At 49.5% G+C, this 25,962-nt stretch overlaps 1 protein-coding gene across 1 annotated transcript; it reads right to left on the reverse strand.

Annotated features, from left to right (window-relative positions):
• LOC143837275 (B-cell receptor CD22-like) lies at nucleotides 1-25,430 on the reverse strand. Its single transcript, XM_077336899.1, has 9 exons — nucleotides 25,314-25,430; nucleotides 12,614-12,766; nucleotides 11,445-11,819; nucleotides 10,922-11,215; nucleotides 6,264-6,536; nucleotides 4,408-4,698; nucleotides 4,238-4,337; nucleotides 3,705-3,882; nucleotides 1-1,309 (listed from the first exon to the last, which is right to left on the reverse strand). Exons 2-9 carry the CDS (start codon nucleotides 12,708-12,710, stop codon nucleotides 1,163-1,165), a joined length of 1,755 nt encoding a protein of 584 aa, XP_077193014.1. The 5' UTR covers nucleotides 12,711-12,766; nucleotides 25,314-25,430; the 3' UTR covers nucleotides 1-1,162.
• Between the last annotated feature and the right edge of the window lie 532 nt (nucleotides 25,431-25,962).

The following is a 25,962-nucleotide window of genomic DNA, read 5'->3' on the forward strand; positions in this document are numbered from 1 at the left end:
TTCAAAGGCTGACAGCAGAATCCACTCAATACAGCAGGCTCAGCACAGCAGGAGAGAGCTCCATTTTATGAGGAGAAAGGGGTTCAATAGCTCACCTCTGTTCAGCGGAGACTGTCCGGGGAGTTACCAGCATTAACGTATTCCCTTGGCCTAAGTCCCAAAGGGTTGTTGGCTCCAGGCTGTGCACACATGGGATAATGCACTTTCAATGTGCTTTGGCAGATGGATTTTCCTGTGCGGAACAGGAAAATCTACTTCTAAAGTGCATTGCAAGTGCATTATCTGTTGTGTGCAGAATAGGCCCTGGTGTGGTAGGGTCTGTAACTTGAGGAGGGCAGGGTCCAGGGAGAGGAGAGACTTCAGTGGGGTAGAACGCCATAGAAAGCCGCCTTCTAAAGCAGCCATTTTCCTCTGGAAGTTGATCTCTGTCACCTGGACATCAGTGGTAATCCCAGGAGATCTCCAGCTACCACCTAAAGATCAAGGGTATTTTCTCTAGCAGGGAGACCTAAGGAGGCAGAACTAAATGTTTCCACTCTGTTTCGGATTCCAGGGTTCTCTCTCTACAGTAATACAACTCATGGTAACCCTAGGACCATAGGTCTTTCCAGACAAAAATGAGCAGAGGTGGGTGCATAGCAACCCTGGCCTTCCTTGGTGGCCTCCCATCTAAGCACTAACCATGGCCAACCCTGCTTAGCTTCTAAGCTCCGAGAAGAATGGCCAGACAGGGATGCTCTCGCTTCCTAATGGACCCTTAACAGAACAGGAAGTAAAGCTCATATTCCCTGCAGCGAGGAGTCCCAGAGGATTGCACCAATCACACCTGCCTGGGAATTCTGGAATTTAACCTTTACCATGTGGGTAGCCACAGGGGGATAGCTGAGTGAGTCTGAGGAAGTAGAATAACATTAGAGTCGTGTAGCACCTTAAAGAACAACATTTTCCAGGGCTTAAGCGGACATGAATCAAAGCTCACTTGGTCAGGTGTGAGCCTTGACCCAGGGAAGTTTGACCATTTGGCAACTGTGCAAGGTTGCTTGTAAAGGTGTCTTAACTACATCCCACCACATTCCTCTCTGGTTCCCCAGCAGTTACTTTAGCTACTAATGTTTCTAGTTCTGTAAGTGCTTGTTCAAGAGAAATGTTGGGAGTTCTCAGATCAGAGGTTGGAGTAGACCTGGTCGGTCCCTGAGACGGGCTGCCAGTTGCTCAGGCTCCCCAAGTTCCCCAGAGGGCCCAACGACGGCACGTTCTCGTAATCTTCGTCTTTGCTTTCCATATTCTCGTAGTCTTCAGCGCATGCATCCTAAGTGAGGAACGAGACGGGGGAACAAGAGACGTCGGAGAAATGAGAAAGACACGCTAAGAAAATTCTGTAAAAGAATCAATGAATAGAATCATAGAATCATAGAGTTGGAAGGGGTCCCACAGGCCATCTAGTCCAACCCCCTGCTCAACGCAGGATCAGCCCTAAGCATCCTAAAGCATCCAAGAAAAGTGTGTATCCAACCTTTGCTTGAAGACTGCCAGTGAGGGGGAGCTCACCACCTCCTTAGGCAGCCTATTCCACTGCTGAACTACTCTGACTGTGAAAATTTTTTCCCTGATATCTAGCCTATATCGTTGTACTTGTAGTTTAAACCCATTACTGCGTGTCCTCTCCTCTGCAGCCAACAGAAAGAGCATCCTGCCCTCCTCCAAGTGACAACCTTTCAAATACTTAAAGAGGGCTATCATGTCCCCTCTCAGCTTCCTTTTCTCCAGGCTGAACATTCCCAAGTCCCTCAACCTATCTTCATAGGGCTTGGTCCTTGGCCCCAGAATAGAATGCATCCAAAGCTTCCTTCTACCCAATCAGATCCTGGGTCCTTCTGACAAAATGGCTGCTAAAGGAGGTGGAGCCAGTGACAAAATGTGTTGTCCCATCTTACCTTCGGCCACACAGTGGAAATCCTTGCCCTGTGGTACAATCTGCTGCCGAAGCCACATTAAAAAAAAAATTAAATTAAATCTCCAATAGCCAAACCCCCCCTTGGCCCTGCTCACTTCCTAAAAATGCTTGGCAGGCACCAGAAAAGGTTCAGCAGGCATTGTGGCACCCACCAGCACCATGTTGGGCATCTGCTTTAGCTTTGAGCAGCAGTGGTTCTACAGAGCCTCTAAATGCTCTTTCTGATGTTTCTCTCTCCTGAGCTTCTCACGTTAAGTGTTTGGTCTACCACAGTCCTGTTCAATTGCTTTAAGTGTACATTTCCATGGCCATCCACACTCATGGCCACCTGCATATCCTCAGCCTGTGAATCCCAAAAGGTACTTCCTTTTCTTGATGCTTAGTCTATTGCCCATCAACTTCTCCACATGCCCCCAAATTCTAGAATCAAATGATGCTATAGCAGCTAAGAAACTGCAAAAGGCACCGGACCTGACGGGCTTTCTTCGATGTACCGTATTTGCCGGCGTACAAGGCGACTGGGCGTATAAGACGACCCCCCAACATTTCAACTCAAAATATTGAGTGAGCCCAGTGGGGGGGGGGAGCCGCTCGCCGCCTGCCACTCGCCGCCCGCCGCCTGCGGCGCTGCTCACCCAGTGGGGGGGAGCCGCTCGCCGCCGCTCGCCGCCGCTCGCCGCTCGCCGCTCCCCGCCGGCGCAGCTCACCCAGTGGGGGGGAGCCGCTCGCCGCCGCTCGCCACCGCTCGCCGCCTCCGCTCGCCGCTCCCCGCCCGCCGGCGCAGCTCACCCAGTGGGGGGAGCTGCTCGCCACCGCTCGCCGCTCGCCGCCTCCCATCGTCGCTCGCCGCTCCCCGCCGCTTGCTGCTCGCCAGAAGAGCACCCGGCGTATAAGACGGCCCCCCCACTTGGAGGCATGTTTTTCAGAGGAAAAAAGCCGTCTTATACGCCGGCAAATACGGTATTATAAAAAGGTATCACATGTGATTATGCCCCTATTACTTCGGATTATAAATGAAGTGCTAGATGACCCAGAAAAAAAATTTCCAGATTCCTGGCACCAAGCATCCTTTTCTCTGTAGCCAATGGAAACAGCATCCTGCCCTCCTCCAAGTGACAACCTTTCAAATACTTAAAGAGGGCTATCATGTCCCCTCTCAACCTCCTTTTCTCCAGGCTGAACATTCCCAAGTCGCTCAACCTATCTTCATAGGGCTTGGTCCCTTGGCCCCATATCATCCTCGTCGCTTTCCTCTGTACCCTTTCAATTTTATCTACGTCCTTCTTGAAGTGAGGCCTCCAGAACTAAATAATATAATATTTGCTTTGTTTTCAACGCTATGGACTTTGCACGCAACTACCGAAGGCAAACAGCATTCTTCTTCCTAGATGTTCTAGATCAGGGGTGGGCAAACTGTGGCCCTGCAGATGTCCATGGACTACAATTCCCATGAGCCCCTGCCAGCAAATGGGGGCAAACTCTGGAAGGCCAGAGTTTGCCCACCCCTGCTCTAGACTGTGGAGAAACGTTTTTTAGCTTGATTAATCAAATTCTAGTCTCATGGAAGCAAAAGACATTCTCCCTGTCCTTTTTTCTCAACCCCATATATATATTCCATCCCCTTTGAGAGAGAGTAAGAAGCCAGCCAGAAATCATCTAGTGAGCTTCACAGTCGAGATTTAACCCAGGGCTCCCCCAGTCAAGGTCCTGGGCGCTAACCATTACACTGAACTGCTCAAGGACTGCCTACATTGTAAGGAACAGGGCTCCCTCCTTTCTTGGACTTGCTGTACATGTTGAACTGCTCCTCTTTCTCGGGATTGGGTGGCTTTTCTTCTTCAGGGGCCATCTTTTGCTCCCCGTCTCCGTCATTGGCATACAATGCTGGGTCTTCTTCGTCCTCCTCCTGCTCTTTGTCCTTCTCTTTCCTTCACACAAACAGAACAAGAAGAGTAATGAGGTGTTTGGTCATTCACCAAGTAATCCAAAACAACACCAGGGCCCATTCTGCACACATTGGATAATGCACTTTTGCAGCTGGATTTTCCTGTGCAGAATATGATAATCCACTTCTAAACTGCATTGAATATGCTTTATCCTACATGTGCAGAATGGGCCCAGAACTCACATAGGCCTGCTCCAGAGCCTAGTAACAAGGGCTTTCACAAAACCCTGGCTGAGAAAGCCTGGCCTATGTGAACCAGTTGTGTAGGTAAAACAAACCAAACAGCAGACCGTGGGGCCTAGGCCTGAAGTGGACTGACTCAACAGGGACTTTCTCACCTGTTTTTTATCACTTTGAAGAGCAGAACCCCCAGCAGGGTGAAGAGGAGGAGGCCCCCAGCGGCACCCCCACAGGCCATGAAGAGCAGAATAGAATGCCCTACAAAAGAGAGAGGGAGAGTCAAAGTCTCCGTTTTCAGAGATTCTGTCCTACCACCCTCTGGCCTTACCTGCTTGATAGGTGGGCAGGGTGACCCGGCTGGGCCCATGCAGGTTGGTGACCAAGCAGGACACATTGGCCAGGCTGGGCGCAGGGCCCCTCAGTACCCCGACAACGGTGTGCCCCAGGGAAGCGGAGACCGCCTGCAGCTCGGAGCTGTTGTAGTCCTCAGGGACAGTTTGGTTTGGCAGGTGCCACTCAATCCCTGGGACTGGGTTTCCTTCCGCCAAGCAGTAGCATGTGACCGTCTCCCCAGTCCTGGATATGGTGCAGTTCCCTTCCGGCAGGATAACAGGTTTGTCTGCAAAGAGGGCATTTGCTGGCATGATCCCAGTCCAAAGACAACCGCCCCTGCCCCAAACCCACCTTGGTGCACATTGACACATTTCCTGGTACCCATCAAGGATGCCAGGAAAGTGGGTGTGGCCAGATGTGGCATATGCTTCTCAAGGATTTTGATTGGGTACTGGGGGATAGTCACTGTGTGACTGAGCGTAATCCGTCACAGTCATTTTGTGGCTGGCTTCACCTCCTGTGGCCACCATACAATGTCAGAATACCCCCAAATACCAGCAGCCTGAAAAACAATGGGGATTCTTTGGGGTTTTTTTAAAATCATCTTTAAAAGATCAGAGAAGCTTAGCCCCCCCCCCCAAAGATTCTGGATTACTCATGATCCTATCCATGCGGGCTCCAATATACATGGCCTTAACTTCCAAGAGTCAATCATGATTCGACGTGCCAGCCCACCGAGGGGCTTGGGGCAGGTCTCCCTTCTTCACTGGCTAATGTAAGCCACTCAAACTAGGGATGCCATCCTCCAGGTGGGACCTGGAGATCCCCTGGAATTATAGCTCATCTCCAGGTGACAACGATCAGCTCCCCTGGGGGAAATGGCAGCTTTGGAAGGTGGACTCCATAGCTTGCTCTGCTTGATTTATTGATTGATTGATTTTTCCATGACTACCTCTCCTCATGAGCCGACTTGGAGCGGTTAACAATAATGATTAAAACAACAATAGAATAGAATAACACCTGAGTTTAAAGCAACAAAATACAATGAAAATACCTCTCTCAATTCCTTTACTGCAGGGGTAGTCAACCTGTGGTCCTCCAGATGTCCATGGACTACAACTCCCATGAGCCCCTGCCAGCATTTGCTGGCAGTGACTCATGGGAATTGTAGTCCATGAACATATGGAGGACCACAGGTCGACTACCCCTGCTTTACTGCATCCGTGATTGAAGAAACTGCCTGGGAAAGATCCCATTTCTTCCAGGGGAGGCCGTCACAGGAGGGGGCCAATGTGCATGATGGGGCTCTATACTGGCCCCAACCAACTGCCTGGCGGAAGAACTCCATCATGCAGGCCAGCTCTCAAAGGGCCTGCAGCTCTTCCAAGAGTTAGAGTAGCTCTTCCTGCAGCTTTTCCACCAGGTGGCAGCCAGGATCAAATATGTCCTGGCCCTGGTTGAGGCCAAATGTCCCTCTCGAGGGCCAGGGATCACCAGCCTGTTCAAATGGGCAAGCACAATGCCCTTTGGGGGGTAAAGTCAGTCAGGTGGTCCCTCAGGCTCATGGGGCCCAGGCACTGAATGGCCCTAAAGGTTAAAACCAGAACCTTGAATCTGATCCGGAATTCAACCGAAAGCCGATGCAGCTACTTGGAGGCAGGCCTCACGTGGGCTCTCCACTGAGGCCCCTTCCCACCCCATATCTCCTGACTCTACCCCACAAAGGTCTCCAGGTCTTTCCCCACCCTACTCAACACTATGTTTAAAAAGTTGACACCCCCCCTATCGAAATATTTACATGTTGTCCTAAATCTAGTCATAATGAATAAGGAGGTATGATCACCGTCTTACATTGCACATAGAGGAAGGCAGGGGGTGAGTCTTCCCCCATCCCGACGTCATTCTCAGCAACACAGTAATATGGCCCAGAGTCCCTCTTGATGTCTGTCAGCTTCACCTCTGGCCCAGTGCCTGCTCCCCGCAGCGGTGCCTGGCGTGGCCCAAAGAACCAGCGGTAACTGAGGGCAGGGGGGTTGCTGTGGCTGCTGCATCGCAGGGTGACATTGTCTCCCTCCTTCAGGGTCGAGTTCCCCACCACTGAGACGACTGCATCCTTTGGGGAATCTGGAAGAGACAATATGGTTGGGGTCCACCACATGGGCTGTCCTTGCACCCCCTCCCCCCCGGTCGGAGGAGTCCTAGACCACACCTGTCCTACTTCCAGTCTGGTGTAGTGGTTAGGAGTGCGGACTTCTAAGCTGGCATGCCGGGTTCGATTCTGCACTCCCCCATAAGCAACCAGCTGGGTAACCTTGGGCTCACCACAGCACTGATAAAGCTGTTCTGACTGAGCAGGGATATCAGGGCTCTCTCAGTCTCACCTCCCTCACAGGGTGTCTGTTGTGGGGCGAGGAAAGGGAAGGAGAATGTAAGCCACTCGGAGACTCCTTTGGGTAGAGAAAAGCAGCATATAAGAACCAACTCTTCTTCTTCTTCTTCTTCTTCTTCTTCTTCTTCTTCTTCCCCACTTGTGCTTTGAATTGCTGAGCAGGGCAAAATCTTGATTGTTTTCCACCACCGATCATAAGCCCTGATAACCCAGGCAGGCCCCATCCCAGCAGATCTCTGAAGCTAAGCAGGGACCACCCTTGCCAGGAATTGGATGGGAGACCTCCATGGATTGGGATGCAGTTCCTCCAAGGAACGCTAGGAGATGTGAGGTGGGAGCAGGCAATGGCAAACCAGCTCCAAATGTCCCTTGCCTGGTGGCCAGACAATCCTTGGGTCTCCTGGCTATACTACACACACCAGACAACAAATACATAAACATCTGTCAAGAGCCTCCAGCGCCAGGAGTAGCGAGACTGTAAAGCTCCAGCACCAGGAGTCCCAAGAGTGCAAACTGTCTTCACTATCAAGCTTCAGCTCTAGGAGTCAGTGAGCTTCTACAAACCTCCAGGTGGTTTAAGAACAAAGGAAAGGCTCAGCGGGATCAGCCTCATGCCAGGAGCTCCAAGGCCAGACGCCAGGGCTTGGATCCTTCAACATCATTCCCCGCATGCTCCTCATCAGTCACTGCAGAGGCTTTTCTCTCTGTGTGTGGCGGCCCGCACGTCTTCTGCCACTGGCCTTTCTGCACCTGGCAAGGGTTCCTTGAAAAATATTCATTTTACACATCCCCGAACAGCTAACTGCGGACGAAGCGAGCTTTGCAATGGAGAGAAACCTCTGTAATAGCTGAAGAAAAGCATGATGGGAATGGGGCCACAGGACCTAGATGTGGTTGGAGGTCAGGATACCTGAGTATCCAGGCACTTTACACTGTGGGGCTTTTGTCATTATGTCCTCCTTCCTGGAAGCATCAGGCTGATCAGTACACTGCACTATATGGTCCCTCACCTTGAAGGGATCGCCAAACCTCTTTCTGGTGGGATCACCAAACGCTCGAGAAGGGACCAGAGTCCCCCATGTGGTAAAGCCAAAGAAGAGATATGGGACTGTCCCTCTGTTTGTTGATGGCAAACCTGCATTTGCAGCAGCTATGTGACAGGTGGAAAGTCACCTGGTGCAGCCTCTTATGATATGGAAGTGGCCCTTGATGAATTTTCATCTCAGACAGCAGGAAACACGACAGAATCCTACAGAAACTGATCTGCATAATGGGCAGAGTAGTATCCACAAGAATTTGTGTGCTGACTTCGAGCTGATTCAGGAATTATCCTCTCACACTACCCTGGTACTTCTAGGAGGAGGAGAAGAAGAAGAAGAAGAAGAAGAAGAAGAAGAAGAAGAAGAAGAAGAAGAAGAAGAAGAAGAAGAAGAAGAAGAAGAAGAAGAAGAGTTCTTATATGCCACTTTTCTCTACCCAAAGGAGCCTCAAAGCGGCTTACAGTCGCCTTCCCTTTCCTCTCCCCACAACAGGCACCCTGTGAGGGGGGTGAGGCTGAGAGAGCCCTGATATTCCTGCTCGGTCAGAACAACTTTCTCAATGCTGTGGTGAGCCCAAGGTCACCCAGCTGGCTGCATGTGGGGGAGCAGGGAATCAAACCCGGCTCGCCAGATTAGAAGTCCACACTCCTAACCACTGCACTAAGCTGGTTCTCCGGTGGTTCTAGTCAAACCACTGGAGTCCAGGGAGGCAGGGAAGGAAGTGTCAACATTTCAAAGGAATCAGAGCATCTCTCCATTTGTACTAGCAAGGTATAGTAATATGCTTGGCAGGACTTCTTTTTCATTGATAGTTCAGGCACTTTATCAAATGGAGTCCAGTTTCAATGTTTTGAATCAGAGCAAGCACCTAGTCCTCATGGCACCTAGCAAAGATTTAAAAATGCATTTGGCTGACTGAGGTCCAAATGTTTTTTGTCCCCTGTGCTCCCCCTTGTGGGAAGTGAAGGCCTTTACAGTGTCCCTTAGTCTCAGAATTCAGAGGAGGACTACAATGGAGTCAGAGGGAGAGAGAGGTAGGCCATTCTCTACTCTGCTTCTATCCCTCTGAAGTGTAGAATGCGGCTCTCAGGGAAGCTTCCTTCCTTCTGCCTTTCTGATGCCTCTCCTCACTTGGAAGAAGAGGAGGAAGAAGAGGAAGAAATGGAAGAGTTGGTATTTTATACCCTGCTTTTCACTACCCGAAGGAGTCCCAATGTAGCTTGCTTATTTATTTATTTGTTTGTTTGTTTGCTTGCTTGGCCATTCAGCTCTGCCCCCACTCTTGCATCCAGAAGGCTGGAGAAAGTGATGGGGCTGGCACAGAGCATGCCCATTGGGTTCTCCCCCTGGTCTCACTAGCAGGAGAAGAAGAAGAAGAAGAGTTGGTTCTTATATGCCGCTTTTCTCTACCCGAAGGAGGCTCAAAGCGGCTTACTGTCGGCTTCCCTTTCCTCTCCCCACAACAGATACCCTGTGGGGTGAGTGAGGCTGAGAGAGCCCTGATATTCCTGCTCAGTCAGAACAGCTTTATTAGTGCTGTGGCACGCTCAAGGTCACCCAGCTGGTTGCATGTGGGGGAGTGCAGAATTGAACCCGGCATGCCAGATTAGAAGTCCGCACTCCTAACCACTACACCAAACTGGAGGATGGGGCAAGCTGGCGCGGAGTGCACCTGTTCAGCTCTGCTCCCGTTGTCAGCAGCCAGGAGGCCAGAGAGCAGTGTGGCTGGGGTGGTGCAGGGCAGATGGTGCTTGGATGGCCATGCACAGCTTCCTGCTTACCTGGTGCTGGCTCTTTCTCATCCTGGTAGGTGCCACAGAGTGGAGCAGAGGAGGAGGAGGATGGGGAAGGGAAGAGCTTCTGATTGGCTCTCAGTGGGGGAAATCTCTCGCCCTACTGGGGGAATGCTCTTCCGGTAAGGACCAATCAGAGGCACACGTCATTGGAAGGATGGTAAGGATTTTATGCATGAAGATTTATTTATTTATTTTTACAATTATGTCTCAGCCTTCCCTAGAGGCTTAGGGCAGCTTATCAACATTTTAAAATATGCAACCATTCTTAAATAACTTTAAAAACTCTTAACATTCATAATTAAAATCAATCCCATTTATTCAGCCTTCAGGTTGCCTCCTTTTTATAGGAGCTCAGGGGGCTGCAGGAGGGCAATATTAGTTCTTAGAAAAATGGTTTGGAGAGAGCTTTCAAAGCAGGGGGACCAGCACCTCAGTGTTATTTCTAGCCCTCAACCCTACAGCAAACCACATCACGTCATTTTAAATTCCATAATGATCCAAGGTAGAACAAGTTCATTTTCTGAATGCATTAAGAGGAAAGCCTTAAATTCTGTCTTGCTGTTATGTTCATTATATCTTGTATTTTAATGGGGGTTTTATTGGGGTTTTAGCTAAGGACAATTGTAACCCGCCACAAGCCAGTCTCGGGAGTGGCGGGAAATACATTTAATAATAATAATAATAATAATAATAATAATAATAATAATAATAATAATAATAATAATAATAATAATAATAATAATAATAATAGGAGGAGGAGGAGGAGGTGTAGTAAATGATGGATTTTAAGTTTCTAACAAACACCCTTCCCTTCCTCTCCCCTCCACCCATTGATTTAGGTGGGGCTGAGAGAGCTCTAAGAGAACTGTACTGTGAGAACAGCCCTATGAGAACTGTGACTGGCCCAGTGTCACCCAGCTGGCTGCATGCAGAGGAGGAATGGGAAATCACACCCGTTTCTCCAGCTTAGTGTCCGTTGCACTTAACCATTCTACTGTGACAGAACTCCTTCTCCCAACCCCATACTTCTTGAGAGTTGTAATTCAAGGGTTCTGGCATCTCCCTCCATCCTAGTTAGTTAGACTAGATTAGAACTCTATCACTTCACTAGTCTTTCTAGACTAGAGAGTTCCTATAATAAAAGAAAGATCATAGAGTCTCACCCATTTGCACACACACACACAGGCCAGATACCTTCTGCTTCCTTGTGAGCCTTTGTGGGTTCTGCTAACGTGCTGGAATCCGTAACATTCCCAGACCCACCTCCCTCCACAACGTACTCACACTTAACCTGCAGGGTGATCCCGTTGCGAGACTGTTGTTGGGTGGGGAAGGTGGCCATGCACTGGAGATGCTTGCCGTTGTCCTTGTGGGTGGGGACGTAGCTGAGCTGCGACTCGGTCCGCCAGACGCCCCCCGCCAGGCGCTCTTGGATCGTCACCGCCTTCCCTCCCACGAGGTTCCAGGTGATGGCAGGGGGGGACAAGGGACAGGTGTGCAGAGCTGAGCACGTCAGTGAGGTGTGATCCCCTTCGGTCAATAACCCCGGGTCGCTCATCTCGAGCTGGTTGGGAACATCTGGAAACAAGAAACGGGGTGGTAAGCTACGAGGAGTGGCTATGCAGGAGACGCGTGAAGACGAAAGCATCCCTGTTGGATTTCAGCCTGCCAGGCGGGGGAGTCTCACTGGCGCAGCATATGCTTTGCATGCAATTAAGGGGTCAGCCTTTCATGCAGGATCTCTTTTGCCTGGTTCTGAACAGCCACTGGCATCTTAAGGGAAGACCCACAGAAGGGTACCTCTCACCTGTTACCTCCACCTGGACCGTGACGTCATAGAACCGGTGGCTGACGGAGTCTGGATTGATCCACACGTAGTAGACGTCCCTGTGGCGCACATCTCGGAGGAGGAGGGTGCAGTTGCCCATCTCTAGGTCTCCCACCACCTCCGACCGCCCTTTATACTCTGGAAGGACGTTGTGGGTGCTCTTGCTGTTGAAGATTTCAGGGTAACCCCGTGTCCGGTACTGGTACCAAGCCACGCTGAATTTGCCTCCCCAGGAAGCGCGGGGACCCGGGTAGGTGAAAGAGCACGGAATCACCACGCAGGAGCCTTTCAGAGCTTGGATGGAGCTGGGCAGGGTGGAACTCCAGGCCACAGAGAGAGGGCTGTAAAACAGAACTGGGGAAGGGGGCCTGTGTTTTAAACAGGAGCTAAATTGCAAGGCCTAGTGTTGTTATAGGGTTGGGAATCCCCCCTTTCCAAAAAAAAACCCCAAACCTGCACACACTTTTAGAGATACATGCATTGATTTTTTTTTGTTTTGTTTTTGCTGTCTTTCCCCTCTCTTTTTGAAAAAAGGAATTTCTCTTTGTAGAGAAAGTGAAATGTGGCAGAACCCCCCCTCCTCCTGTCCCTCATCTCTTTGAACTTCTCTTTGATAAAAATGGAACTAATTAGCAGATGACTCAAGATTCCTAAAGGGGGAGACGGATTGTTGCATTGCAGGAAGAATCAAGATCAGCCGCTCTCAACTGTTTTACCGTTGAGAAACTCCTGAAACATACTTCAGGGTTCAAGAAATCCCAGAAGTGGCGTGATCTTGCAGAATCTGATTGGGAAGCACAGCTGTGTCCATGGCCACCTGGGGCCCCTCCCCTTTCCACCCCTTCCAGGCCCATCACTGGCCATTTTTGGGATGGATGGGAGGGTCGACAAGACCATATATGGTCATATCACTCGATAAATGTTTAGCAAATTTTAAAAATAGATTTAAAAATCAATTAACTCCCGTGCATTCAGGAAACCCTTTCAGGGCTATCAAGAAACCCCAGGATTTCACAAAACACTAGTTGAGAAAGCCTGATCTAGATAAAGAAGAAATAAAGGAATTTTTCTTAGCAACCCTGGGTGGGCTTACTAGTCTCCTAGTGGGATTGAGTTGGTCCCAAACCTGTGAGCAGCTAGGAACATACTTAGGAGAAATCCTGATGGGATGTTGTTTCTGGAGAGTTGCATGTTGCAAAATCCCTCTTGGATTTCAGCCCTGAGAGAGGGCCAGGGCCAGGGCATGGGTCTTTCCTTCTTTGCTTCTGCCTCTCCGCTCAGTCATGCACCACCTAGGAAAACTGGTTGGATGAAGAAGAAAAGCCTAAATATGTTGATGATTGTGTGTGTCCCTAGCAGTTTCCATCTTTGCATATGAAAGGTGGACATTCCCATCTTACTCTTCCTGGAATATGGCCGGGCACCATCCTGTGCCCTCAATGGCCATTGCCGCAGCAGCAATTAGGAGGGGAAGTAATTCTCACCAGCTGTCTTCTTCAAGCCGAACTGCTGCTGGAAGCATAAGGAGGGCAGGGCAGTTGGGTCAGCTGGTACTTTGAAATAATGAATGAGCCCTCCAGACTCAGAGCCATCCTGTGGCTCAGCAAGAGATCTTGGTCGTTTCCACACAAGGAATTTGCCCCTGGACAGCCTCTGGTTGCCTGCGAGTTTTAGTGCTGCTTCCACGGCAACCCAAAGCTGTGAAGGGATTGGCACAAGTTTTGGTCAGTTTTGCCTCATGATGAGGGAAATTGCCCAAACTGGATTTTATTATTATTATTTTTATTTTTATTATTATTATTATTATTATTATTTAGATTTATTTCCCACCACTCCCCGTAGGCTCGTGGCGGGTCACAACAGTCCTATACCCATTAAAATACCCATTAAAAGACTTTAAAACAATCCCAACATGGCGGAAGTTCTTATTATTCCCACCCCTGCTATCAGAGCAGCAGGGAGGGTGGGGAGGAGATCTAACTTACTAGGTCCGGGGAGGAAGGGAATGTTGGGACTCATTCGCTGACCCCGGCCTCAACCAAAAACCATTTGCCACTCCTTATTGTGCTTCACATTGGGGAGCAACTTAGGGCAGACCCATGTGGAGGAAGAAACACGTGACAGTCTTGCTAGCGTTGTCTCATCCTTGCACTCCATTTCCTGCTCACAGGAATTCTTTTTTAATGCCGCAGTCTGCATTGCAGCAGGACCGCAAAGCAGCATTCCCCAAGTTAAAATAAAAGGTTCTATTTATTGTCTTCATTGTTTTGCGATCGGGCAACCAAGGCACATCCCTGTTTGTGTTTTCTGGCATTTGGGTTTTAACAGTTAAAGTTTGATGCAGCAGCCCTCTCCCAATCAGCTAGGCATCAGTGTTCCTCATTTTAAGCCTTACTGTTCACACAAATTCACTCATAGGGGTCCAGTTACCATGGCCAGGCTCTCACACATCTACCTGTACATAAATAGAGACCAAAACACCAAGAATCCCCAAAAGGGGAAGGGGGGATGCTTTATTGTTGTGGCGTTTCTCCAGAGCAATGCTGAAGAATTAATTTTTAATGAAATTCTCATGTGTTGTGGCTTTACCACATAGCAATATAGAAGAGCCGTTTAAAAAAAAATTGGGGGGCTTGGGAGGGAAGGAAGTTTGAGTCCCATAAACAGCCACTGTGCTGGGATTGCTGGCTTACGGTGATTAACAACTCGTGGAGTGGAGGGAGAAGTTTGCTTTGTTTTCCCTTGTTGTCTCATTTGGAGGCAAAATGCCATAACCTGGTGGTGGGAAAACATTGGAGGGGTCTTCCATCAGGAATCTTGCACACGTGGTTTGCAATCCTATTGCTCATCCACTGTAACCTGCCACCTTCTTGAGCCTTCACAGAATCAGCTTCTCTGTCAGACGGCTATCTAGCCACTGTTTAAAAATTTCCAAAGATGGAGAACCCACCATCTACTGAGGAAGCCTGTTCAACTGAGAAACCGTTCTGTCAGGAACTTCTTTTGAATCAATTTCATCCCATTGGTTCTGGTCTGTCCCTCTGGGGCAAGAGAGAACAACTGTGCTCCTCTTCACGGCAGCCTTTTAAATACCTGAAGATTGTTATCACATCCCCTCTCAATCATCTCCTCTCCAGGCTAAACAGACCAAGCTCCCCCAACCTTTCCCCATATGTCTTCGTCTCCAAACCCCTCACCATCTTTGTTGCCCTCCTCTGGATACTTTCCAGTTTGTCTACATCCCTCTTCAACTGGGGTGGCCAAAACTGAACACAGGACTCCAAGTGAGGCCGCAGAGTAAAGCAGTAGCATCACCTCCCGTGACCTGGACACGATACTCCACTTGATACAGCCCAAAATCCCATTTGCCCTTTTAGGCACTGATGGTACCCTCATACCCCTGTCCACACCAATTATCTGGCCCCTCTGTGGTCCCAGAACAGCTTGCCACAGTGATCCACACAATGGTCATCTCTAGACTGGTTTACTGCAACTTGCTCTTTGCAGGTCTTCCCTTATCCCTGCTCTGGAAGCTACAATTGGAACAAAATGCATCTGCTTCCATCTTCACCCATACCCCGTTTAGGGCCCACATCACCCTCATCCTCCAGGAGCTGCATTGGCTACCAATCGAACACCAGATTAGGTTTAAGGTGCTAGCACACACCTTCAAGGCCACAACTTCAGACGCCTGCCCATGACTCTCCCAGCGTTACTGTTAATTGTAATTATATTATAATTGTGGTTTTGTAATCTTTTGATGTTTTATTGAAAGTTGTTTTCATGTTATAGTCTGCATAATGTTTCATGTAAGTTATAATTTTCGGTGTAAACCACCCAGAGCTGCAAAGAAATGGGCGGTATAGAAATCTTAATTAATTAATTAATTAATTAATTAATCAATTAATATGTGGTCAGGTCCTGTGTACCTCAAAGACCATCTGTTTGTCCGTTCTCCCCTGAAGAGCAATGCATTCTACCCAATCCAACCATCTGGCCCCAAAGAAGTCCTCCTGGCACTGTGGTTCTCAACCTGGGGGTCAGGACCCCTTTGGAGGTCGAACGACCCTTTCACAGGGGTTGCAGCAGGGCAAGCAGCTTGGGGGGGGGGGCAGAACCATCCACACAACAGGCTTGCGGGGTAGATCGAGATAGAGCGTTCATCTGTCTGGAGCAGTGGAAAAGAGCAAGGTCAGCAAGTTGGGACAAGAGGCAGAACTGCCCAAAATCAAAATGGAAATTGCATTCAGTGTAGATGGCAGGGACTGAATCGACCTGGGATTGGAGTAAAAGCTCCATGCAGATTCAGCCCAGAAGAGGATGGCTGCTTTGGAAGGTGGACTCCAGGTCATTGGAACACAATCAGAACGGGTTCCCGGGTTACTCAATTCCTTGTTTTCCCTGTCTTCTTCAGTGATTATGGGACTACAAGATACAAGTACATAAAGTTCATTTCCAAGGTCCTTAACATATAACCCAGTATATAAACCAGCATTTACCATCTCAATGTACCTTCCAATACTTTCAAGTTTTTAATCTGCCAACAATACAGCCAACAAAGGACTATTATAACAGCTCTATAAACAGCTTCTCCTAGCTTAAGGCGTTCCAATTTGATATGGATCTCCCTTGATAAAGCTACGATGCAGCGAAATGCGTTGGGATTTATTTAGGATTCTGGATTGTAAAGAATCAACTGAAGCTTGAAAACTCCCCGTAAGTCTGTTTATTATACTGTAATATTTGATGTACCACATTGGAATCCCAGAGCCCCATTGCTTGCTTCCTGTCTGTTCCTTCACCGGTTCCTACCCCTCCTATTTCATTCTTTCACCTGCAGACTGGCAACCCTAGACTCACAGCCTCTCCCTGGAAAGCAGAAAGATGAGAGAGTAGCCTTGTGTATATGCAGAGTGGATTGCCTTCAGCTAGTATTGCCAACCTCCAGGCAGGGCCTGGAGATCTCCTGGAATTGCAACCAATCTCCCGGCAACAGAAACCCATTCCCCTGGAGGAAATGGCTGAATTGGAGGGTGGGCCCTGCTGAGACCACTCTCTTCCCCAAACCACTCCACTCTCAAATCTACAGCTGTTTCCCCACCGGACTTGGCAGCCTGATTTTCAGCAGTGGGTAGGTCCCCTCATCCCCTAAGGCAATTGATGCCATAGAAGGACACAAGGGGGAGGGGCCAACCAACCCAAGGTCACCCAATGAGAATCCTGGCTTTGGCCAGGGAGAATCCTGGCTTTGGCCAGTTCTAGGCTGCAAAGAAGGTGGGGCTTTTGTCTCTCTGGCGTCCATTGATACCCTTGGCGTCCATTGACACACAGAAGCGCGTGAACAAGCGAGGCGTTGCTCGGCCCTGCCCCCCAGGTGCTGGCAGGCATCCAGATCCAGGCTGGTGCAAGCAACGGGTCCCTGGGCTGAGCCTCCGAGCCCCGGACACTGGCCGGTCACCTCTAACACGGCTCTCACACTCCTCGCAGCCCCCAAACCTTTTTGGGGGATCAGTAACGCCCGCCAAAACTGAGGATGCAAGCAAGGGCAGCTTCCGTCCCCCCCACCCCCATCCTAATCTGCAAATGACACGCCCGCCTCTCTCAGCTGAGCTGCCTCCTCGCAGTGAGCCACGGGCCGTGCCAGCGTGAAGTGTGCATAATGTTCCAGCCATGTACAGAGCGGTAACCTCGGGGCAATTCAGGCTGCTGTCCGCACCGATTGACGCTGCTGCCTCTTACCCCCCTCCCTAGCGCCCCTGGGACAAGTAGTGCTTAATTTCCAAATGAGAAATGATGAGCTCCATTTCCCCTGATCCGAAAACCCTGCCCGAGCCTCTGCATTCCTCATGTTCCTCCTGCCCCTCGATAGTTGCTCACATGTCTGTGACAGCACGGATAGTGCCTGTGGGCTGCAATTAGACAGGGGGGCACACCGATGCATAGGGTGTAGCTCGCCCCTCCTCTGCTTAATCCTTGCAGCAACAACCTGGCAAGGTAGGAGACAGCAGGCCAGGGTCAGGCTTACCGAGAAAGCTTCCCTGGCTGAGCAGGGAGGTGAAGCCTGCTGCCCCAGACGGCAGCCTGACAGAGCCTGCTTGGTGTAGGGGTTAGGAGGGCAGACTTCTAATCTGGTGAGCCGGGTTTGACTGTCCACTCCACCTCCTCATGCAGCCAGCTGGGTGACCTTGGGCTCGCCACGGCACTGATCAAGCTGTTCTGACCGAGCAGTAAAATCAGGGCTCTCTCAGCCTCTCCTCCCTCACAGGGGGTCTGTTGTGGGGAGAGGAAAGGGAAGTCCATGTAAGCCGCTTTGAGACTCCTTTGGGTAGAGAAAAGCGGCATATAAGAACCAACTCTTCTTCTTCCTCTTTTTCTTCTGAATCATGGTGTGGCGGTTAAAGTGTTGGACTAGGACCTGGGGAACCCACGTTCGGATCCCTACGGGTGCCATGGAAGCTGACTGAGTGACCTTGGCCAGGCATACACTCTCAGTCTACCTACCTCACAGGGTGGTTGTGCAGATAAAACCAAGGAGAGGAAAATGATGCAAACTGCTTTGGTTCCTTACTGGGGTAAAAGGTGGGATGATGATGATGATGATAGTAGCAGCAGCAGCTGTTTGATTTATACCCTGCTTTTCACTACCTCAAAGAGCCCAGAATCAGCATACAAACACTTTCCCCTTCTTCTCTTCACAAGAACAGAAGCAGAGTTGGTTTTCATACCCCGCTTTTCTCAAAGTCTCAAAGCAGCTCCCAATCGCCTTCCCTTCCTCTCCCCACAACAGACACCCTGTGAGGTAGACGGGGATGAGACAGCTCTGTGGGAACTGCTCTGTGAGAACAGCACCATCAGGGCTGTGATGAGCCCAAGGTCACCCAGCTGGCTGCATGTGGAGGAGCAGGGAATCAAAGCTGGCTCACAAGATTAGAAGCCACCGCTCTTAACCATTACACCACACTGGCTCTCTCCATGCAGGCTCTCCACACGACGGACACCCTTGGAGACAGTTGGGTCTGAGGAAACTCCTGGGAGAACTGCTCTGCAAGAACAGCTCTAAGAGAACTGTGCCTAGCCCAAGGTCACCCAGCGGGCTGTGTCTGGAGGAATGGGGAAACAAACCCAGTTCTCCAGATCAGAGGTCACCACTCTTAGCCACTGCATCACGCTGGCTCTCAAAGAGATAAAATAAGTAAATACATAATAAGTAAATAAAAAAAAATAGGCCCCATGTGGACAACATGGAAGGTTGCCAAATGACCCCCGAGGTCAGTTATTTATTGATTTATTCAGTTATTTATCTATTTATTTATTTGCAGCAGCTAGGGAGGCTGAAATTGAGAGAAGTTTTGATGACATATTGATAGACTGTCTCTAACTGCAGTTCTCATAGCTGTGAAAGACACAGGAGCCTGGGCCAGTTAAAAGGTTGGCATCCCTACCACCAAGGGCAAAAAAAAAAGAAAGAAAGAAAAAAGAAAAATCAGCTCTAATTTCATTAGGAAACTGGTTGACAATCCTTGTGGTACAGAATCCCCCCCCCCCTTTATAGGAAAGGTAGACATGTGGATTGAAAGAAGTTTTCAGAGCCATACTTAAGTTAAATATTGCCCCTGTTTTTCAACACAGATTCCATTACCCTTTATGTCTCCATCCGATATAATCACAAATCATTGTTGTTCTAAGCCTGAAACGACCAGCTGACCCTACATTCTTCCCAGATCATCTTTTACCAGACTGACAGGAGCCGAAGTTCACAACAGTAAGGATTGAAAATTTTCTCGCTCTTCCTTTTCTCTCCCCACAAGCTCTCCCCCCCCCTCCTCAACCAATTTACAAGTGAATTCCTTCTTTCTTCAGTGAGAGGCTCCCAGCTAATTATACCCACTAACCAAACAAACAAAGTGCTCAAGAGAAGACAGACTTCAAAGTTTTGTTGGAGAGAGTTCAGTGGGGGAAGCTGACTTGATACGGAGATCGACAAACTGATAATTTGGAATCGTACGTGCTCCCGCAAGACCTCACAAAACTTTCTGTTTATAGTTTGTGACTGCCTAGAACAGGGGTAGTCAAATTGCGGCCCTCCAGATGTCCATGGACTACAATTCCCAGGAGCCCCTGCCAGCGAACGCTGGCAGGGGCTCCTGGGAATTGTAGTCCATGGACATCTGGAGGGCCGCAGTTTGACTACCCCTGGCCTAGAACTATGGAAAAATTAACTAAGGCACAGCTTTTCCATTTGTTATGCGAAGGAAACTCAAAGATACTGAAAGCAGTCAATAAGGTGGAAAAGGAAATCCGTGGGATTAAGGGGGAGCTTTTGGACGGAGCCGACGGTCTGGAGAGAGCAGCTGATGACACAGCTCTGCCAATAATAATTCAAATGAGAATTCAATGTTTGGAAGTTAATCAACAGGAGGGGGAGAGAGCTAGGGACGTAAAAATCCAAAGCACCTTGGAAGAACTTGGGGAAACAGATTTAAGGAAGGAAAGCACCGAAAACCTGAAAGTCTATTTAGAGCAGGAAGTGATTTGGATCAGCAAAATAAAAAGAGTCTATTCAAAGGCGACAGCACGCAGGAAGCTATCAGGAGATATCTCTGTGCGACCAGAGGAAGAGATCCAGATTGATAAAGTATACAGAGCCTACTCAAAGGCGACTGCAAGCAAGAATCAAGTAAGAGACTTCTTTGGCCCTGACAGAAGAACAATCAGAAATACTTTACTATGGAAAAAAAACACAATTTCATTTTCTGCGACCACCTGAAGGATGAGTTGAACAGTGGAGTATTCTCCTGGTTTCCTGTGGGGAAGACAGCAGCAGTAACTTTTAGGACAGGACCAATATATGAAGGGAACTGACTTAATATCATCTAAGACAATAATAGAATATATTCTTATAATAGATTATACTCTCATGTGTATTAACAACTATTCTGCTAAGAAAGGTGGTAATAACTTCTAGATCAGGATCAATATGTGATGGGAACTGAATATGTATGCCAATATGTATGCTAAAAGAGGATGACAAACTATACTTCATATGTATTAACAAGACGGCAGCAGTTACTCTTAGGTCAGGGAAGGGGACTGACCTTATATCACTTAAAATAATAACAGAATATATTCTTATAACAGGTCATATTCTCATATGTATTAACAATCAGTTTGCTAAGAAAAATGGTAAAAACTTCTAGATTAGGAATAATATGTGATGGGAACTGAATATGTATGTTAAAAGAGGATGGCAAACCATATCAGCTGGTCGCTTTTTTTTTCTCTTTATTTTTCTGTAAATGCTTCATATAATAATAAATAATAAAATTATAAAAAAACAAAAACAAATCATTGTTGTTTTTCATTTTCTTGGCCAGCACTGGGTTTCTAACGACTGGGTGGTAGGCTGAAATTCAACAGGTGCTGAATGTCTAGTTTCACTGAGATAATTTCTACCTGTCATGCAACCCTACTGACAGTCACCTCACCCCCTAACTTCAGCCAACCAGCTGAAGTTCAGTGCTGTCTCTAAAATACTGGGGTTGAAGGGACAGTTTTATAAAAGTCTAATTAGCAGGTGTGTAGGCAGTTCTAAAGGGCCTCTTGTGGCGCAGAGTTGTAAGGCAGCAGACATGCAGCCTCTGTCCATGAGGCTGGGAGTTCGATCCCAGCAGCTGGCTCAAGGTTGACTTAGCCTTCCATCCTTCCAAGGTTGGTAAAATGAGTACCCAGCTTGCTGGGGGGGGGGGGGTAAAACGGTAATGATTGGGGAAGGCACTGGCAAGCCACCCCGTATTGAGTCTGCCATGAAAACGCTAGAGGGCGTCACCCCAAGGGTCAGACATGACCTGGTGTTTGCACAGGGGATCCCTTTACCTTTACCTTTAGGCAGTTCTAACACACTGCTTTCCAAAACTCTATTCAAAGTGGTGAAATCCAGCAGCTGGATCTGAGATTCTTCAGAAATGCTTAATAAAGTTTGAGTCCAGGGGTAACTTTAAGACCCACAAAGTTTTATTCAAAGTTTTATGGACACAGACACTACTTCAGATGTTTAGATTTTGTATGGACTAATATTGAAAAGTTTCCTTCAGCCATAAAATGTTGAACTTAAGTCACCCATTTCCTGCTCTGAAGCACTCCAAATATTCCAAGGAGTTAAAAAGAACGTAGAACATTAAAGCCACCTTCCAAATGCAGAATGCAGAAATGTACATAATGCAGTATTAGGGGTGACTTTAAAATTACCTTCCTTACAGTTTTGACCTGAGAATCCCTGTTTTGTTTGTTCTCCTTGGTAAGAAGCACACCTGTCTTCCTTCCTTCCTTCCTTCCTTCCTTCCTTCCTTCCTTCCTTCCTTCCTTCCTTCCTTCCTTCCTTCTTCCTTCCTTCCTTCCTTCCTTCCTTCCTTCTTTCCTTCCTTGCTTGCTTGCTTGCTTGCTTTCTCCCTCCCTCCCTCCCTCCCTCTTTCTCTCTCTCTCTGTCTCTCTCCCCATCCGTCCCTCCCTCCCTCCTTTTCCCCTGCTATGGAATGTTCCCCATAAAATGTCTATTTCTTCAAAGTTATTTCTGAGTTAATCAGCATCATACCTTTCACATCATACATATAAATACCCCATAAGCTGCATACAAATGTACCTCCTACATACACGATGCCAGGAAACCTACAGGGCCTACAGGAAGAGCAGCCCCCTAGAGCCAGCTTGTGGAGAGTGGCGGGATATAAATCGAAACATAAATAGAACTGAAACTGCTGTCAAAACAAATGCAAACCTTGAATAACCCCAAAAAAAGACACAAAGGAAGGAATACTCTTGCCGCGTGACACACCCCCATAGCTTTCGTTTCTGGGATCTGACATTCTAACTCGTGCTAACGTGAAAGGGGAGCGAGAGGAACAGGAGGGGCTAAGAAATCCCCACTTCATACTCCTCCTTGTACCAGGTTGTAAACCCCCTTTGTTGTAAACCCCTCAGCCAGCTGCAACTTGACGGCAAATAAATACATAAATTTGGAAAGCTGCCCTTTCAGGCTCTGGCTATTGAATCCTGAAAGTGTGGGCCCCTGTTTGGGACAGCCAGTTGCTGCTTGCAATGAGTGGATTGATGCCAATCCCTGGGTAGATTGATGCCAATAAAGGTTTTCTGAATGTGACTCTCTGAGCCCTGGATGGCGAGGCTTAGCAAGAGGGGAAGTCAGAGATGAAGAGCTGTTCGCTGGCCAGCTGCTGTTCCGCTCCGTTCCCTTCCACCCATCCCGGCCACACCCCTCGGTCCATCCCTACAAAATTCCATCTCTCCCTTCTTCTGGGCTGCCTCTCCCCAGCTCTTTCCATCCCTGCCCACCCACCGTGACCCTCCACTCCTCTCTTCACTCAGCCAGGGAGGCAAGGCCACCACCCACCCCTTGCCTCACCCTTGTTCCTCCCTGCAATTTGGGATTCTCTCGGCACACGTAACCCGCTTGGTTTTCTGTTTCTTGTTTTCCACATTTGAGAGCCAGTGTGGCCTATGAGTAGCAGTGGGGGGTCTAGCAAGCCCCCTGGGAGACCCGGGCTTGAATCCCTGCTTGAACGCATGAAGTTGCCTTATACTGAATCAGACCACGGATCTAGCATGGTTATTATTGCCCTGCTCTGACTGGCAGCGGCTCCTCTAGGCCTCAAGAAGTGGGCTTTCACTTCATTTAGCATCTGATCCTTTTTATCTGGAGATGCCGAGGATTGAACCCAGGACCTTCAGCACGCCAGGCCGATACTCTGCCACCGAGCCACGGCTCCTCCCAGGCTTCCCACTCTGGGTGAGCCCAGGGGAGTCACAAACCCTCAGCCAGGCCTACCTCACAGGACTCTTGTGAGGAAACAGTGAAAGGTAGAACTGTGATTAAAACCACGTGGAGTCCCACCTGGGGAAGGAAGTGGGATAAAAATGCCTAAATGCACACGGGGAGCAGGCCATGCACACCGCCACTGGGCCGTCAGTCCTGAAAGCAGGAGGACAAAGCTTCACACGTTTACGCGCAACAGGCTTCTAGAACTTTCCGACACCCGCCCAAAGCTTGGATCTGCGACGTCACAGCGTATGGAGCAAACGGTCAGGCGATCTAGTTCTAGGATTCCAATTCCCACAAGGGCCACTTGGATTGACAGGGAGGCCACAACCATTCCCCGTTGTTCTCTTGGAAACTGCAGTTCAGCACTACACAGGCTCCGAACTAGGGATGCCAACCTCCAGGGGTGGCCTGGGGATCCCTTGGAATTACAGCTCATCTCCAGAGTCCGGACTGCAGAGATCAGGTACCGTGGGGAGAACGGCTGCTTTAGAGGGTGGACTCTAAAGCCTTGTACCCCACTGAGGTCTTGACCTACCCCAGGCTCCTTGCCCAAATCTCCAGGTGTTTTACAACCTGGATCTGGCAACCCTCCTCTGAACACACACGTTTCTTTGGGCCATTGTGACCAATAGCTGATGAGGAACTTCTCATCCCCAGATTCATAGAATCATAGAACCATAGAGTTGGAAGGGGCCATGCAGGCCATCTAGTCCAGCCCCCTGCTCAACGCAGGATCAGCCCTAAGCATCCTAAAGCATCCAAGAAAAGTGTGTATCCAACCTTTATTCCTCGGGAGGTGGTGGGTTATCCGTCTTTGGAAAATTTTAAACAGGCTGGATAGCCATCTGACGGAGAGGCTGATTCTGTGAAGGCTTAAGGGGTGGCAGGTGACAGTGGACGAGCAATAGGGATGTGAGTATCCTGCATAGTGCAGGGGGTTGGACTAGATGACCCAGGAGGCCCCTTCCAACTCTATGATTCTATGATTCCAAGATTCGAAGATATGCTTCATTCCCCCCTGCACAAACACACACCCCATGCCCCCTAAGCAAACGGCCTCTGCTACATTAGCGGCAGTAAGTTCCATAAGTCAACACTGCGTGGGGCGAAGAAGGACGTTTGTCTCTCTTGCCTGCGAAAGTCTCCAGCCGCATGCAGCCGGCTGGAGGCATGCACGGAATCCGCAGCATCTACTGCATGCTGAACGGTCGGTCGCAGGACCCTGTCTTTCATTTGCGATTTCGGTTTGACCTTGCAGGCTTGACTCTCCTGCCCTGGCTTTACTGGGATGTGGGGAGAGGCGGGGGGTGGGGGAGGGTGGAAATCAAATAATTCCAGGCAAAGAATGTCGAATGTGGCAGTCATTCTCTTGCCTTTCCAGAGCAGGATATTCAGAGATTTCAAGCATGGGAGGCAAAGTCTAGGGATGCTGCTTGCAATCCCAGAATTGTTCCGGAGTTATGACCCCAAGGGCTGGTAGAGGACAGTGAGCTCTTAGCGGATTCTCTTGAGCTGTGACGGTATCTGTGGGGATGAACTGGAATCTCTGGTTGGACATAGGGACCTTTCTGATCCTACATAGATCCCAGGGGAAGGGGGGGGGGGAGAAAGTCTAGCTGCGGTAGGAGAGAAACAGCCAGGGAGAGCAGCGTCCCTTCTTTGGGGGGGGGGGGGAGAACCAAAACTGGATTCTCTTGGGTTCAGCCGGGGAGATCCTCTCACGCTGGGCTGGAAGCGCTCAACCCCCTTGGAAGGAGCCGTGCAGCGGCAATCTCAGATTCTGCCTCCAGCCGCAGCATGGGAGGGGAGGGGGAGGGAGGGCTAGGCACCAGCAGGGCGCCCGGGTCTGCTGCTCTCGCCAGCTGTGCAATGCGGGATTGACCATCCCGGTCAACACCCAGCGCATCACCCACCCCCACCCACCCCCCTCCGTCCTTAGCGCCAGCTGTTCTCCATCCGCCCCAGCGCTGACCCTTCCCGCACACACACATGCATGTAGGTCTCCCCAGGGGTCTCACCTGTCAGAGATGGGGGAGGGGTCCCCAGATGCTCCCCCCAGCACCTGCAAGCCGGCCAGCTGCCTCCTCACGCTCTATTTCTTCCCGCCTGTCAGTCTCTTTGCCATCGCGTCCCTCCCTCCCTCCCTCCCTCCCTCCCTGCCTGCCTTTCTCTCTTTCCCCTCCCTCCCCCTCGTGTCCTCTCCCCCCTTGCTGCCAACTATAAATAATCACTTCCCTCTCCCTCCCTCTCTCTCTCTCTGGCCTGGGGGCTGCGTGAAGTTTCTCTTGTGCCGCTTTAGCATCCAGACTCCGCCCGCCAGTGGCCTTTGCTACCCAGCCCGCTGGAGATGGGCTGATGGCGCCCAAACAGCTGCATGCTCCCTGGAGACCCCTCCAGCGATTGGAAAGCCAGCAGGGGGAGGACAGCTCCCATCGTCCCTGTCCTCAGGACCAGAATCCAAGCAGGATAGGGGCAAACGCCGGGGATTCCGCTCAGGGGGTGACCAAAGCAGTAACAGGACATAAGTTATTATGTCCTCTGAAAAATGCATTTTTTTTTTCAGGACTGGAGGTTGACTTTGCATGTGGAAGGCCCCAGGTTCATTCCTCAGCCTCTCCCGTTGAACAGACCATGTCGGAGGAAAGGGATATGAAAGATTTCTGTTTA

The sequence above is a fragment of the Paroedura picta genome, chromosome 5, assembly GCF_049243985.1.
Source record: "Paroedura picta isolate Pp20150507F chromosome 5, Ppicta_v3.0, whole genome shotgun sequence".
Classification (NCBI taxonomy): Eukaryota; Metazoa; Chordata; class Lepidosauria; order Squamata; family Gekkonidae; genus Paroedura; species Paroedura picta.

Bases quoted from the DNA above. Each gene is read 5' to 3' on its own strand.
- LOC143837275 (XM_077336899.1), bottom strand. From the start codon at position 12,710: ATGCCCTGGCCCTGGCCCTCTCTCAGGGCTGAAATCCAAGAGGGATTT. The intron at 11,820-12,613 runs GTATGTTCCTAG...CCCCTTCCCCAG, and splicing joins CCCATCAGGATTTCTCCTAA to TTCTGTTTTACAGCCCTCTC. The intron at 4,338-4,407 runs GTAAGGCCAGAG...TCTCTTTTGTAG, and splicing joins CCTGCCCACCTATCAAGCAG to GGCATTCTATTCTGCTCTTC.